Here is a 12,650-nt window from a genome sequence, read left to right on the forward strand (position 1 = left end):
TCTTTGGGTGCCTTTTCCTTCTTCACTTTCGGCTCCTTAGACGCTGCAGCCTGCGCTTGTTGCTTCTTCTGGAACTTCTCATTCTTGCTCGCTAATTTGGCCTTCTTCAATTCCTCACGGCGTTTCTTCTTTTCCTCCTCTTCAGGAGTGAGCGCTTTCACCTCTTTCGGCGCTTTCGGTGCTTTTTGTTCGGCCTGACTCATTTCTTCTGATTACAGTTGAAGTTCCTCAATCTTTTTTAAAGACTAGGGTTTGTCCAAAAACAGCATTTTTGGGACTCCAGAGTGTTAATTATCAAACAACTGTGCTAAAAATATTTACAAATAGAAAAACAACGACTCACTGTTCTGTTTTCAGTACACACAACTCCATTTTTGGGGTGTTCTAGTTTTGTGTACCATATTGTTTAGTTTAATGCTCAACGAGAACCCAATGGTCTTGACGCTACAAAGTGTGGTGGAATGAAGACAACAAAAGACATCAATTAGACAATCTGAATCCTTTCAACATCTCCGAAAACTCCAAGCAGTACGGCTTGTCTTCCATCGTCTTCATGAATGATAAATAACCTGCGAGGGATTGGTCGATCTGTTTAAACTGGTCCACGACCTTTTTCTTTGATTCTTTTTCAATAGGAGTCTCTTTACGACTTTCGTTCTTTTTATCTTTCTTCTTTGGTGTTTGTGGCTCAGTTGTGCCTTGGGATTTTGGTTTTGTTTCGTCATCTTTTTGCAATTTTTTGTCTTTCTTCTTTGGCGTTGGGGAGGGACTTTGTCTTTCATCTGCTTTGCGTGGAGAGGGGTTGACCTTCTCTTTTGGGGTAGTTGGGAAATTGCTTTGGGAAACGAGTTCCTTTTGAAGTTCGATTTTCTCGGCTTTTTGGCTTTGTTTCTTCTCTCGAAGCTTTCTCAGTTTCTCCTCACGTTCTTTCATTTGTAACTCTCGCAGTTTTTCCATCTTCTCACGCTCTTCATTCATCTTCTCGCTTCGCATCTTCTCTTCAAGAATTTGGTCTGTTGTTGGTTGTGTATTTTGGTCTTGTGGCTGACTAATTTCGGTTGTATCAGGGATTTCAATATTCCCAAGAGACTCAACATCGTTATTTCCATTACTCACAATAATTCCACTCGTCTTTGAACTTGGTTGATTGTCGCTTCTCACAACCATGACTGTTGTGTTAATATCATCGATGATGGGATTGACCACTTTGTCTTTTATTTCTTCTTTGACTTCTTCCTTTATAGTTTCTTGTGGGTTTTCAATGGTTTGAGACGTTTTCACAGTCTCAACGTTCTCCACTTGTTGAGTCTCCATTTCGACCTTTTCATTGAGACTGGTTGTTGGGATCTCAACGATTTCTTGGATGACCACCTCTTCTTCTTTTGCATTTTCAACTCCTTTATTTGCTTTCTTTTCGTCTTCTTCAATCTTCTCACTCTCATTCTTATCACTTTTTTCTTCTCTTTTTTCTAGCATTTTCTCGTCTTTTTCTTCGACTCTTTCGTTTTGCAACGTTTCATTTTCTTCTCCATTTGTTTCTTGAGATTGCACGATCTTTGCTTCACTTTCGCCCGGAATTCGACTCACAATGATGTTCTTTCCGGCCTTCTCACAGATCTTCTCTTCATTCACAAATCTGAAATCTTCAAATTCCTTTCCGACATTGACTCGGTACATCACCGCCTCTTTCATTTCGCACGTCCACTTAACTACTAAGCCAACACCACCCTTTCTGAAGATTGCTCCATATTCAGTGACGCATATTAAAGCCCCCCTAGCGTTCCACCTTCCTAAGAGTTCGAGTTTTTCGAGTGCTGTGATTTTGTGGCTGAACACGAAGAAGTCGTTTTGTGTCGCGACGAAGATTCTGTTTTTGTTATGTTTTACGTCTTCTATACTTCCCTCCAGTTTCATCTTCATTTCAATCACTTTGTTTGACGTGACGAGGACCATTCTTCTCTCGAAGACGCAGACAAACGCGGAGATACTAATCCCGACGACCTTTTTCAATGGTTCATCCCCTACAATTCCTTTCACCAGATCAAATCGTCTGTCGTTAGTGTATGACATCACCGTCTGGAACTCAGAACTTTTCCACGTCATTGAGACAACGCCGCTTGATGTGTTATAGAAGAGGGTTTGTTTATTGTACACCACACTCTCCGTAGGGATCGAGACGTACGAATTCGAGTATTGACACTTCTGGGTGAGGCCATTCACATCGATACTATATAATGTGATATATTGTTTCGTTATAACTACCACCCCCTCGCTTAATGCTGTAATCCGTTCTATCGGTGAACTCATTTGAATAGTCGTGTGGATGTTCTTAAAAATATCGTCGACACATAGCGTCCCACCTTCGCTATGAATTAATAATGTGTTAATTACACACACCTTCGAATCTCCATGTGTTATCGGACACGTCGTTTCTATCACTATCTCAGCAGTGTCTCCGGTGTAATTCAATTTTTCTGTCGGTCGTAGTACATTGAACCATGTCGCCATCTTTGAATTCAAGTCGCTCTTCAGTTTTTTAGGTCTTCCAGTTTATCACTTTTTTATCACATTTTTGAATAACATTTTTCAAGTGGAGAATTTTTAGTACTAGTATTTAATAGTATTAGTACTATCATATTGCTCTCTACTAGTACTAGTATATTATAGTATAATTATAGTAATTTAATAATTCCCATCTGAGTAGTAAAAGATGGTAATTATGTGTATTAGTAATTCTTATTATTTCGAGAAGATCACAAAAAAAAACAAAGAACAATCATGAATTGGACGCATTAATCTCCTCAGAAGTGAAAACAACTGGCGGAACGAGCGACACCTCTTGGTACTTTTTGTCGAGATACTTCTCGCGGATTTTTGTTTGTAAACACTCTGGTGACTTTACGAACATCATCAAACAGTTTAATTGGATAGCTGTTGGGATGATATCTCGGAGATTATATTCCGAGTAATAGCTCACTGTATCGTTCCAATACGGTTGAATCCCGCACATTCTTCTTGCCAAATAGACTGCAGCCGCCGCTAATCTTGACACGGGGACTTCCATCAATTTCTCGTCCAACGTTGCCGACTCGAGAATATATTTAGCGAGGAAGTGGCACTTGATGTCGTTCTCGAAAGCTCTTGAGAATCTTCTTAAGAAGTCCAAAGTGGTTGGTCGAATGATTAAGAAGTCCAGAGTGTTTAAGATATCGACCTCCTTTTCTTTAATCATTTCAGCAGTGTACGTTCCGCCAGTCAACGTGATTAAATCAGAAATGACAACATATGAGTACTCCTCATATTTCGACGCTATTAAGATCGCGGCTACTCCAACTAACTGGAACTCCCCCTTCCCAACTCGTTTATTTAATGATAAGTATTTGTCTATGATATATATAATCAAGTGATACGTCTCCGTTAAAAGTCCTAAAAGACTGGATACCTCAGACAACCAATCAACTAATTTCCTTCGCATCGCACTTTTGATGAATTGTTGACCTTTTAAAAAGTCCGCAGGAAGCGTCGTTTTACTTTCTTCTTCTTTAAAGTACTTGAAGATCTCTTTCGCATAGTCAGACATGAAAAGCGGATCTTTCTTTTCTATGTAGTCGATGTCCGGCACATTCGCTTTGTTTTGAATCACCGTCTCACTCATTCTTGCTAAGTCTCGTTTCGCCCCATAATCTGGAAAGATCGAATAATTTCTCATTTGCTTTTTAAGTTTTTTTTCCTTTTTTGTAGGTGTTTTTCTCTTTTTCTTTTTCAACCAATTTTTTGTATTATTTGAAATACATATTTTTACCATTTTGGAATTTCAAATTCTTGTAATATATTACTATAGTAAAATGTATTAAATATATGCTATATTGAAATCAAAAATAAAACTATTAATTATTAATTATTAAATCATTTTTGATAAATTAGTATAAGAAGTTATTCAGTACTAGTAATTAATACCATTTTATTAGTAAGAAATAATTTAACAATCAGAATAGTTACTTCTCATTTTTTTGCTTTCAGTTGTTTCTTCTCCTGTCTTGGACCTTTCTTATGCTTTTCTTTCCACTCATCTTTCGATGACACATTAAGATTTTCTTTTTTCTCTTCTTTTTGTGTTTCTTTCTTTTTCTCGTTTTTATCTTTTTGTTCGACTTTCATTTGGGGAGATTTACTCTCACTTTTCTCTTCCACATTTTCTTTTTCAATTTTTTCAACTTTTTGTTTTTTTTGTTTACTATGAAGTTCTCTTACCTTCTGTCGTTCCGTATTATTTGGTCTCCAATCAGAGTATGTCGCAAGCTTTCTAAACCCAATAATTTGATTCAGTTCCTTATCAGAAAGTGTCAAAATATCCATCGCAGTTAAGCCGGAATCATCTTTATTCACATTGACGTATTCAAACCTCATGTTGTCATTTCCATTCTTCTCGGAATTTTCAAGTTTATAATAATCATCAATCATTTTGTCAAGACTCTTATCTTTTCCTCTCATTTTCTCAACATCAACTTTCTTTTTACTTCCATCAGATTGTTCTAAAAAGATGTTGTCGTTTTGGTTCTTTTTAAACTTCACTTTCTTTGGTATTTGCCCGTTGGTGTCTTCTGGTTCATTCTGACCATCATAATCTTCTTCTCTCATTTCGTCTGCAATCTCCTCTCTCATCTTCTCAATATCAGCGTCGTTTTCATCATAATTTTCATCATAATTTTCCATCATTTTGTCAAACTTTTCCTCATCAAAATCTTCATCCAAAAAGTTTTCGTCAATTCGGATTTTTTGAGATTTTTGCAGTTCTTTAATTTTTTCTTCAATTTTTTTCTTTTGTGCTTTTTTCTTTTCGTTTTCTTTAGCAGCCGCTTTTCTTCGTTGTTCCTCTTTTCTTTCTTTCAACCGTTCTCTAGTTTTTCTTCTCGCTTGACTTTCCTTTCTTAACGTTTCTTTAATTTTTCTCCCATAAGAAACAATCCCGAGTCGTTCCTTAGCTTCTTCGTCATCTGCTCTTTCAATCTCTTTTTGATCTTCGTCCAAATCTATTTTTTCTAGTTTATTTTCTTCTGAATCGTTTTCTTCGAGTTCCATCCATTTTTTTTCCAAAATAAATTTTTTCAGAAATTCCTCATTTTTATCGGCGCTCTTTTGCGTCCAAAAACTCAACGTATCGGGGTCCAGTCGGCTTTTCTCCTCTTTCACTTCGTCTTGAACTGTCTCATTGAACGTCGGAGCCTTCTCTTTAACTTCAAGTAAATCATCCGAGTCGGTTTCTAATTCGTTAGCTTTCTTCTGGAATTCAGAGAGGAGTCTCGATTCTTCTTTCACGGGTGTCTCTTTAACGAGATGAGTGTCTTCGTCGTCGAAGACATTTGCTTTCGAATTAGTCTTTTCGACTTCCAAAATTCTATCGCGGACGTAATCGCCGAGTTTCGTTTGTTTCGTTTGAGATTTTTTCGGAATGAGAAGTTCTCCTTCAAAAACAGGGTGATCGACCTTCTCTCCTTTTGAGAGTTTTGGTAATAATTCTAAAAAGTCATGTTGCCATTCTTTCGGTTCAAATTGGCCTAAATTATCTTCTTCCTCTTCTTCACTCGAATTCGAAGTTTCTAATTGGCCATGCAGCGGTTCGTATGAACTCGAACCTTCACTCATCTCTTTCTTTTCGTCTTTTTCTTCGTCTTTTTCAAGTTCTTTCAAGTTCTTTGTTGTTTCATCGGAATCGGGGTCTTCACTTGAAGAGGAATCTTCTGACATTTCTTTAGTAGTTGGCTGAACTTCTTTTGAGGATTGGGAGGAACTACTCGAAGAATCAGATGAGTCTTCACTCATCGCACTCGAACTATTCTTGTGTTTGTCATTGTCTGAACTTTCAGAACTCTCTGAAGAAACGGGTGAATGTTTAGCGGATTCACTATCGGTGGTGTTCTCACTCATTTCAATAGAAAAGGGTTCGTAGTTTGATTCTTTTGTGTTAATCTTATTGGTTCATTTATAGTTTCATTCTAATACACTGGTTTAAAAATGGTAAAATGTGTATTAGAATTTAATTATATCCAATTTATATTTTTATAATACATAAACAGAAGAAAACATAACAAAAACAACAAAATGTTATTCTTTTTGTTAAATTCAGAGAAGCACTTTTTTTGAGGAAATTGGCCGAATTAGATAATCCGTTTTGTGACCCCACAAGTAAAAAGAAGCGATTTGTTTACTTCACATCTTTATTTAACTTTCTGTGGAATTTTATTACATTGTTTGTATTATCAAAGAGTCACTATTTCTAATTTAAAAATACATGTTGATAACTGGCCACAAGTTAAAATTTAATAATTAATGAAAATTTTTTAGTTTTACATACAACAATACATGTCAGACGACACTTGTCTTCCTATTCAAATCTTTAAACAAATCCACCATGTCACTATCATCCAGAACCCAGACATTAGAAGTATCAAAGGCTCTCTTCTCATCTTCCCAGACTCTGAAAAGACCAATTTTACTTTCCAGCCACGTCATCATGAAAAACACCCCTTTGCTGTGGTTATCTCACAAGACAATGTAAAGCGAGTTATTATTGAACATAATAAAGACACCTTATCAAATGAAGCATTCTTCTTCTTCTTTGATGAGTCGAAGTTCAGAGCCACTGAATTTGTATTTAAGAAACAAACGGAGTTTGAGGTCTTTCTTGAACTATTCAAAAAGAATTGGAACAACTTGATTCTAGTGGACTCTTATGATGAAAAAATGATATTTGAGTCGAAACACGTCTCCTTTGAATTTGGGGAGAATGTCGATTATAACAAACTCGTCGAAGACTTCAAGACATCACAGACGAATGACTTCCTCCCAGTGACTAAAGACAACACTAAAACAACTCGAAGATTTAAGAGTCAAAGAGGAATACCCCCTTTGAAACTTCCAGATGAAAAACCAGAGGAGATGGCTGAGATGAATTCAAGGTCTTTATCAATGTCTGTTCCCAAGACTACACGTGGGGAACGTAATAAAGAATTTGATGCAGAGGACAAACATGTATTAAAGAATGTCACTGAATTATGTATTAACCCTGTTAAAAAAGATGAAGCGAATATCCCTATTGACAAGTTGAGGCAGATGGTTGGGTACTATGGAGTCGACCAGAGTATTAGAACAGAGACGTGGAGGAAGTTGTTCAACTATAAATACAAAGACACATATTGGAGTGCTTTAGCCTATGTTGATATGATGAATCAATTTAACACGCCAACGTGGCAAGTTCTGAAATACAAATTGTCGAAGGACTTACCACGCACTGAGGTGAATGGGATCTTTATTAAACCGGAGACAGAGATGTGGAAAAAGATGGAAAGACTCTTCTTAGCATTTGTAGCTATGCGACAAATCTCTTTATTTATTCAAGGCCTTCTTGAGATCTTTTCTGTTATCGTGTCGTTTGAGAAGAGAGAAGACGTAGCTTTTGAGTTGATTTGTAATGTCATGGAGTTAGTGATACCATGTGGGTATGAACATCATGATGAATGGAAGTCTTTGATCTTATCACGTTTTATGAAGATCCTCCAATACTCGAATCAAAAGATATATCACCTTCTGACCTCTTTTAAAATGGAGTTTTGGTTTGTGTGGAAATGGATAGTCTTGTTATTCAAAAGAGAATTTGAGCAGCCACAACTCTTATTGATCTGGGATGTTTGTTTCTTCAAAAAGAATAATAACTTAATTAACATGTAGAGATTTGTAGCATTCCCTGAAAGACAAATGAGTCTCTTTTTAGTGGTAAGTATTATTAATTATCACTCAGATGATATTCTGAAGAAGAATATGGGCTTCGACGACTTCTGTGTGTACTTAGAAATGCTTCCAAAACCTTTCCCTTCAGAATTGATCATCGAAGCTGACTTACTTCATAAGCAATTCGTGATGTTAGCTCCACCAGACATACAAAAAGAGGTCTTTGAGAACATCCCAATGTTATATGCCGACGAGACTCCACTTTACATTCAACTCCACACCACTTTTTTAAATCTTTCTGACGATAAAAAGGATCAAGTAGTCAACAAAATTGGGATCTGTCCCCACTTCTCAATAGTTCAACCCGATGCCACAACAGAAGAGATCTTAAAAAGAATCGACGAACAAGTCGCTTTCCACATATGGATCAGAGAATTCAAGAAGTTCCTCACAACCAATCCCTCCTTTTAATCAACAACTTACCTTCTATTCGTCTCTTTAAGTCTTTTGGAGTCACTTCGGCTCCATGTGATCTCTATAGTTTCCCATTTATAATAAATAAACTATTAAAAACTATTTTTCAAATTACACACTTTTGCTCAAAAAGACTTCGATTTCTTTACTCCACAAATTCAAAGGCAAGCACACTCTCTGCTACTAAGAACTTTTGGACTTTTAAATTGAGCAACGGATTTTCCCACTGTTTGTTGACATCATAAATGTCACTGACGTTCTGTTGGATATACACTTTCCCGTCACTCATCACCCAGAATGCTCCATGACATGTGAACACCATTGATTTCTCCTTTTTAGGGTAGAGAATCAGTCCCGTGTCATCCTTCAAATCCCTCTTTGACACGCCTTGCGAAAAATGCTCGCCAAAACCAAACAACACAAAGTCGTCCGGCTTCGATCGAAGACATTGAAACACACTAGGGACTTGTAAGAACCCATTTTGGAAACACCCCAACACATGGCCCTCTCGTGTTGTCACAATAATGAAGACACTCTTACACAACGCGACTTTGGAATTGAACGATCGCGCACTCAACTCGTCTTGATTTGAGTCGAAGATCAATTGACATTTGTTAAGTCCAAAGGAATGAATGAAAGACGTCACTTTCTCGATTTGCGCCTTGTTATAGTCAAACTGTAAATTGAAAGAAAGGTGCGCAGACGTCCGGATCGACTTCCGGACGTGCATATGTGCAACATCGAACCGCGGACTGAGTTGTACGCTTTTTCGTTGTTCTCTTGCGAAGTCCATTTGTAACAATTTTCTTCGTGGCGTTTTATTGGCCGATTCGTCGAGTAAAAAGTCCTCAACGCGCGGAGTAAGAGCGTTTCTTTTCGTTTCGACTTTTTGGTCTTTCTGTTCGGAGAGGTTCAACGAAGATTTGAACTTCTTGAGTGTTGAAAATCGTCTCTTAGCGATGTCGGAGTCTTTCAGAGTTGAATTCGTTGGTGTCCGCGGAGTTGATTTTTGAGACTTTGACATCACCAATGTTTTGACTTCCTTTCTCTTCGGAGAGTCAGCTCTGACACGTGGGGATGACAAGCTTGAAGAGTGTGAAGAGTTTAGAGAAGAGTCTACTGTGAGATTGACAGCATAAGGGTTTGAGAAGTCTTTACCTAACAAATCCTTGAGACTACCTTTTTGGAGTGACGCACTCGATTGGTTCCCCATCGATATGTATTTTTTGAGTTCAGACCTAAACGAGATATCAATGACTTTGCAAGTGGAGTATATAATGTGGAAATGACATTCATCGGCATTTCTTCACTTTTTTTTATGACATTTTTGAAATGAGAGGAAAAAGTCGTGTTGGTATTAATACATAACACCAAAAGATCGAGATTGTCAAAACGCTTTGTACGCTAAACTTCTTTTTTATTCACCGTTGCTCAAGAGTTTTTCGACAAATTTTGTTCGACTCAATTAATTAACTGAAAGTTTAGCATTTTTGTCGGAGTGACACATTGGAGAGAGACGAATAATCGGGAACTTACTTACAAAAAGGGTTATTTAAAAAACATGGTTTTGCATTTGGTTGGTCTTAAAAAACGGGAATTAGCGACAAGTAATTAATGCCCTATGATTATCGGCATTATTACTTTTTTCACTTCATGTTTTATTGTTATAGTTAAATGTATGATAATTAAAATTATAATTATATAAAATGTCTTTGGTAATTTATCACTGTTGTTTATTATGCTCAATAAGTTTTAATAAAAATACAATTGAAGAACAATATAGAAAACATTAAACTCAAATTATAGTTTAGGTGAAAAACCCGAAATGTTGTTCTGTTTTCTTTTGTCACAAAATAATCAAAACCCTGCAAAGTTCTCTTTGTTTTTATTGGCGAAACTATACCTCTGACTGTCGAAAACACACCCTTTCTATTATCCCGGTTAATCACAATAATTTTGTGTATAATGAAAATAGTTATGGGTTTTTTAATCGATAAAATGGATAAAAAATTACTTTTTTTAATCAAAATGTTTCAATTGACCAAATTGTAAAATTGTATTATAATTTATAATATATTGTATTATTAAAAATGGTTAATAACTATTTTGTTCAACGTAAATTTTTATGGAACTGGAAACAATACAATGGATTTGTATTGTATTAATTTTAATTATTTAATATGGGATATGGTGTTTTTATTTATTTAGATTGTGAAATAATCTGAATAAATATTAATAGATTATAGGGCTATAGTTCAACAAAAGACAATTTTCTATAAAACCAATATAATATTATAATATCTTCGAACTATTATATTTATTATTAATTATTATGTAGTAAACTAGTTAAAATTTAATAAAAATAATTTATATTTTTAATGTTTTTAATATTTAATCAATTTAATTATTAATATAATATAATTGTGATTAAATTATAAAATATAATTTGTATTTTAACCAAATAATATAAAAAAGTGCGATGATGATTGAATCCGATTTATTTATTTTTTTTCAAATTCCAATCCATTATATTATTAAATAAAAATAATAAACATTTTGGCTGAAGTTAAAAAAACCGCAGTTTTGAGTTTAATTTAGTACAACATTTTTATACCTATTTTTAATAATAAAATTAACAATACTAAATAAAAAACCATAAAAAAAAAACAACTCAATCCGAAACTTTATAAGTAACTTATAAATGAGTGCTTGACAATTCGAGATTGAAAACTTCAATCTGAATAATAAAAAGAACTTTAAAAATTCAATTCACAATGAGTTTAACAGAGAAAAACAATGGACAAACAATCCAAATGACCTTTGGCCAGAAACAAAAGATTACTTTAAATGGAAACCCGACCACTGGATATAGTTGGATGGTAATTGAATCTACTGGTGTTACTGCTGATATCGATTACGTTCAAGACCCATGTGAACCAGGCATGTGTGGTGTCCCGGGTACTTATACCATCACTCTGACTGCCACTCAAAGAGGTGAAGGTCAAATCGTTTTAGCTTATAAGAGAGCTTGGGAAACTAAAGCCCCAGCTTCCAAATTCTCTTTAAAATTATCGATTCTTTAAGTTAACTAATTCTTTCGATGTCTTATTCTAATGCAAACATTCATTAATTTGATTTAAATATAATTTATTATAAAAATCTTATTGTTTTAATTATTGTTTTGTCTCAAGTAATTATTTATTAATTTATTAATTTATTAGTTAATTTATTTACTTTTAGTTCTCTCCACATTTTTTTGAAAATAAAAAATTTTGAAACCAAAAACCTAATAAGTTGGTATTATTTATCATAATATAATAGTAAACAAAAAAAATATAAGACTAAAGTAAAATAATAAACAAATTATAAATAAAACAATACAAAAAAAAACATAAAAAAGTTTAGTAACAGTCGATCTCGTTTAATGTGAGTGAATCAAACGACATCCTTCTTTGCAATTTTCTTTCTTTTCCCTTATTTTCTTCCTCCACTTTCAATCTTTTTTCATCTCTTTGATCACTTTTTTCTTCGCTAATTTCCATCTTATGTTCACTTTTCTCTTTTCCTTTTTCTTCATTCTTTTCGTTTTGGATTTCCTCTATTACGTCCATTGCGTCAACTAATCTTCTTTGTCCAATCTCGTCAAGAGCTCCACAATTCTTTTGGAACGCCGCAAATTCCTCCAAAATTCTTAAAACTTCATCCCATTCAACTTGAATAGTTTTTCCAACATTTTTACTCACATATGCAACTCCACATAACACTAATGCCAAATACCCCTTCACAACTTTCTCGTCTTTTTCTTCCCCAAGGCTCGTAAATCGCTCAGCCCACTTAAATACAAATTTGCTCGTGGCGACAGCTTGTGCAGTTTTCTTCAACTCAAACAAACAATTGGCTGCAATGGATAGTACAATGACGTCCGTGTCAAATTGGTCATCCCCGCCACACTTCGACGGGTCAACCATTTCAAGCACTTTCAAAACCGGCACAGTAAGACGGGTGTCTTGGTTGATTCGGTTTGAAAAGTTCATGATTGCTGTCAGAACATTTTCCAGTGAATTTTGAGTTTTGGGAAGATATCGGAGGGAAAGTGCAAGTGGATCAACCAAGTTGTCCGTTATTGGCAGTGGTTGGGTGCTCCCTCGTGCCAAGATAGTAGTGTAAAGTGGCAAAAAGAGAAGAATATCTCGCTCTTCTTTGAGATTGGGAAACGCCGGAATAGAAACTATAACCGACATTTGTGACAACACAAGATATGACAAATACGGAATGAGAAGATTTTCGTCTTTTGGAACTGTGTGTTATTTAATTTATATTTTCATTTTTATCATAATAAATCAAAAGAAACAAACTCGGAAAGATCTGAGAAATTTCTGAGTAGATGAGTGATGAGATTGAATCTGGAGATTCTGTTGTCAGAAGAGAAAGTAAACTTGAGTCGTGGTTTT

The 12,650-nt window shown here is 35.2% G+C and overlaps 8 protein-coding genes across 8 annotated transcripts; 2 read left to right on the top strand and 6 right to left on the bottom strand.

The window, feature by feature from the left end:
* Positions 1-42: 42 nt before the first annotated feature.
* EIN_031570 (Hypothetical protein) lies at positions 43-203 on the bottom strand (the record flags this gene model as incomplete). Its single annotated transcript, XM_004185734.1, has 1 exon — positions 43-203. A coding segment is annotated over one exon (161 nt), but the record flags the coding sequence as incomplete, so codon positions are not given.
* A 277-nt stretch (positions 204-480) lies between these two features.
* Positions 481-2,508, bottom strand: EIN_031580 (hypothetical protein; the record flags this gene model as incomplete). The annotated part of the gene is made up of 1 exon (XM_004185735.1): positions 481-2,508. The coding sequence occupies one exon, from the start codon at positions 2,506-2,508 to the stop codon at positions 481-483; it is 2,028 nt and encodes a 675-aa protein (XP_004185783.1).
* Positions 2,509-2,776: 268 nt separating this feature from the next.
* On the bottom strand, positions 2,777-3,709 carry EIN_031590 (G2/mitotic-specific cyclin-B, putative; the record flags this gene model as incomplete). The annotated part of the gene is made up of 1 exon (XM_004185736.1): positions 2,777-3,709. One exon carries the CDS (start codon positions 3,707-3,709, stop codon positions 2,777-2,779), a length of 933 nt encoding a protein of 310 aa, XP_004185784.1.
* A 293-nt stretch (positions 3,710-4,002) lies between these two features.
* On the bottom strand, positions 4,003-5,925 carry EIN_031600 (protein kri1, putative; the record flags this gene model as incomplete). Its single annotated transcript, XM_004185737.1, has 1 exon — positions 4,003-5,925. The coding sequence occupies one exon, from the start codon at positions 5,923-5,925 to the stop codon at positions 4,003-4,005; it is 1,923 nt and encodes a 640-aa protein (XP_004185785.1).
* A 435-nt stretch (positions 5,926-6,360) lies between these two features.
* EIN_031610 (hypothetical protein) lies at positions 6,361-8,196 on the top strand (the record flags this gene model as incomplete). Its single annotated transcript, XM_004185738.1, has 2 exons — positions 6,361-7,683; positions 7,726-8,196. The coding sequence occupies 2 exons, from the start codon at positions 6,361-6,363 to the stop codon at positions 8,194-8,196; spliced, it is 1,794 nt and encodes a 597-aa protein (XP_004185786.1).
* A 148-nt stretch (positions 8,197-8,344) lies between these two features.
* Positions 8,345-9,412, bottom strand: EIN_031620 (hypothetical protein; the record flags this gene model as incomplete). Its single annotated transcript, XM_004185739.1, has 1 exon — positions 8,345-9,412. The coding sequence occupies one exon, from the start codon at positions 9,410-9,412 to the stop codon at positions 8,345-8,347; it is 1,068 nt and encodes a 355-aa protein (XP_004185787.1).
* Positions 9,413-10,973: 1,561 nt separating this feature from the next.
* Positions 10,974-11,282, top strand: EIN_031630 (Amoebiasin-1, putative; the record flags this gene model as incomplete). The annotated part of the gene is made up of 1 exon (XM_004185740.1): positions 10,974-11,282. The coding sequence occupies one exon, from the start codon at positions 10,974-10,976 to the stop codon at positions 11,280-11,282; it is 309 nt and encodes a 102-aa protein (XP_004185788.1).
* Positions 11,283-11,600: 318 nt separating this feature from the next.
* On the bottom strand, positions 11,601-12,440 carry EIN_031640 (hypothetical protein; the record flags this gene model as incomplete). The annotated part of the gene is made up of 1 exon (XM_004185741.1): positions 11,601-12,440. The coding sequence occupies one exon, from the start codon at positions 12,438-12,440 to the stop codon at positions 11,601-11,603; it is 840 nt and encodes a 279-aa protein (XP_004185789.1).
* Positions 12,441-12,650: the final 210 nt, after the last annotated feature.

Source organism: Entamoeba invadens (genome assembly GCF_000330505.1).
Source record: "Entamoeba invadens IP1 unplaced genomic scaffold scaff_1105074726079, whole genome shotgun sequence".
NCBI lineage: Eukaryota > Evosea > Mastigamoebida > Endamoebidae > Entamoeba > Entamoeba invadens.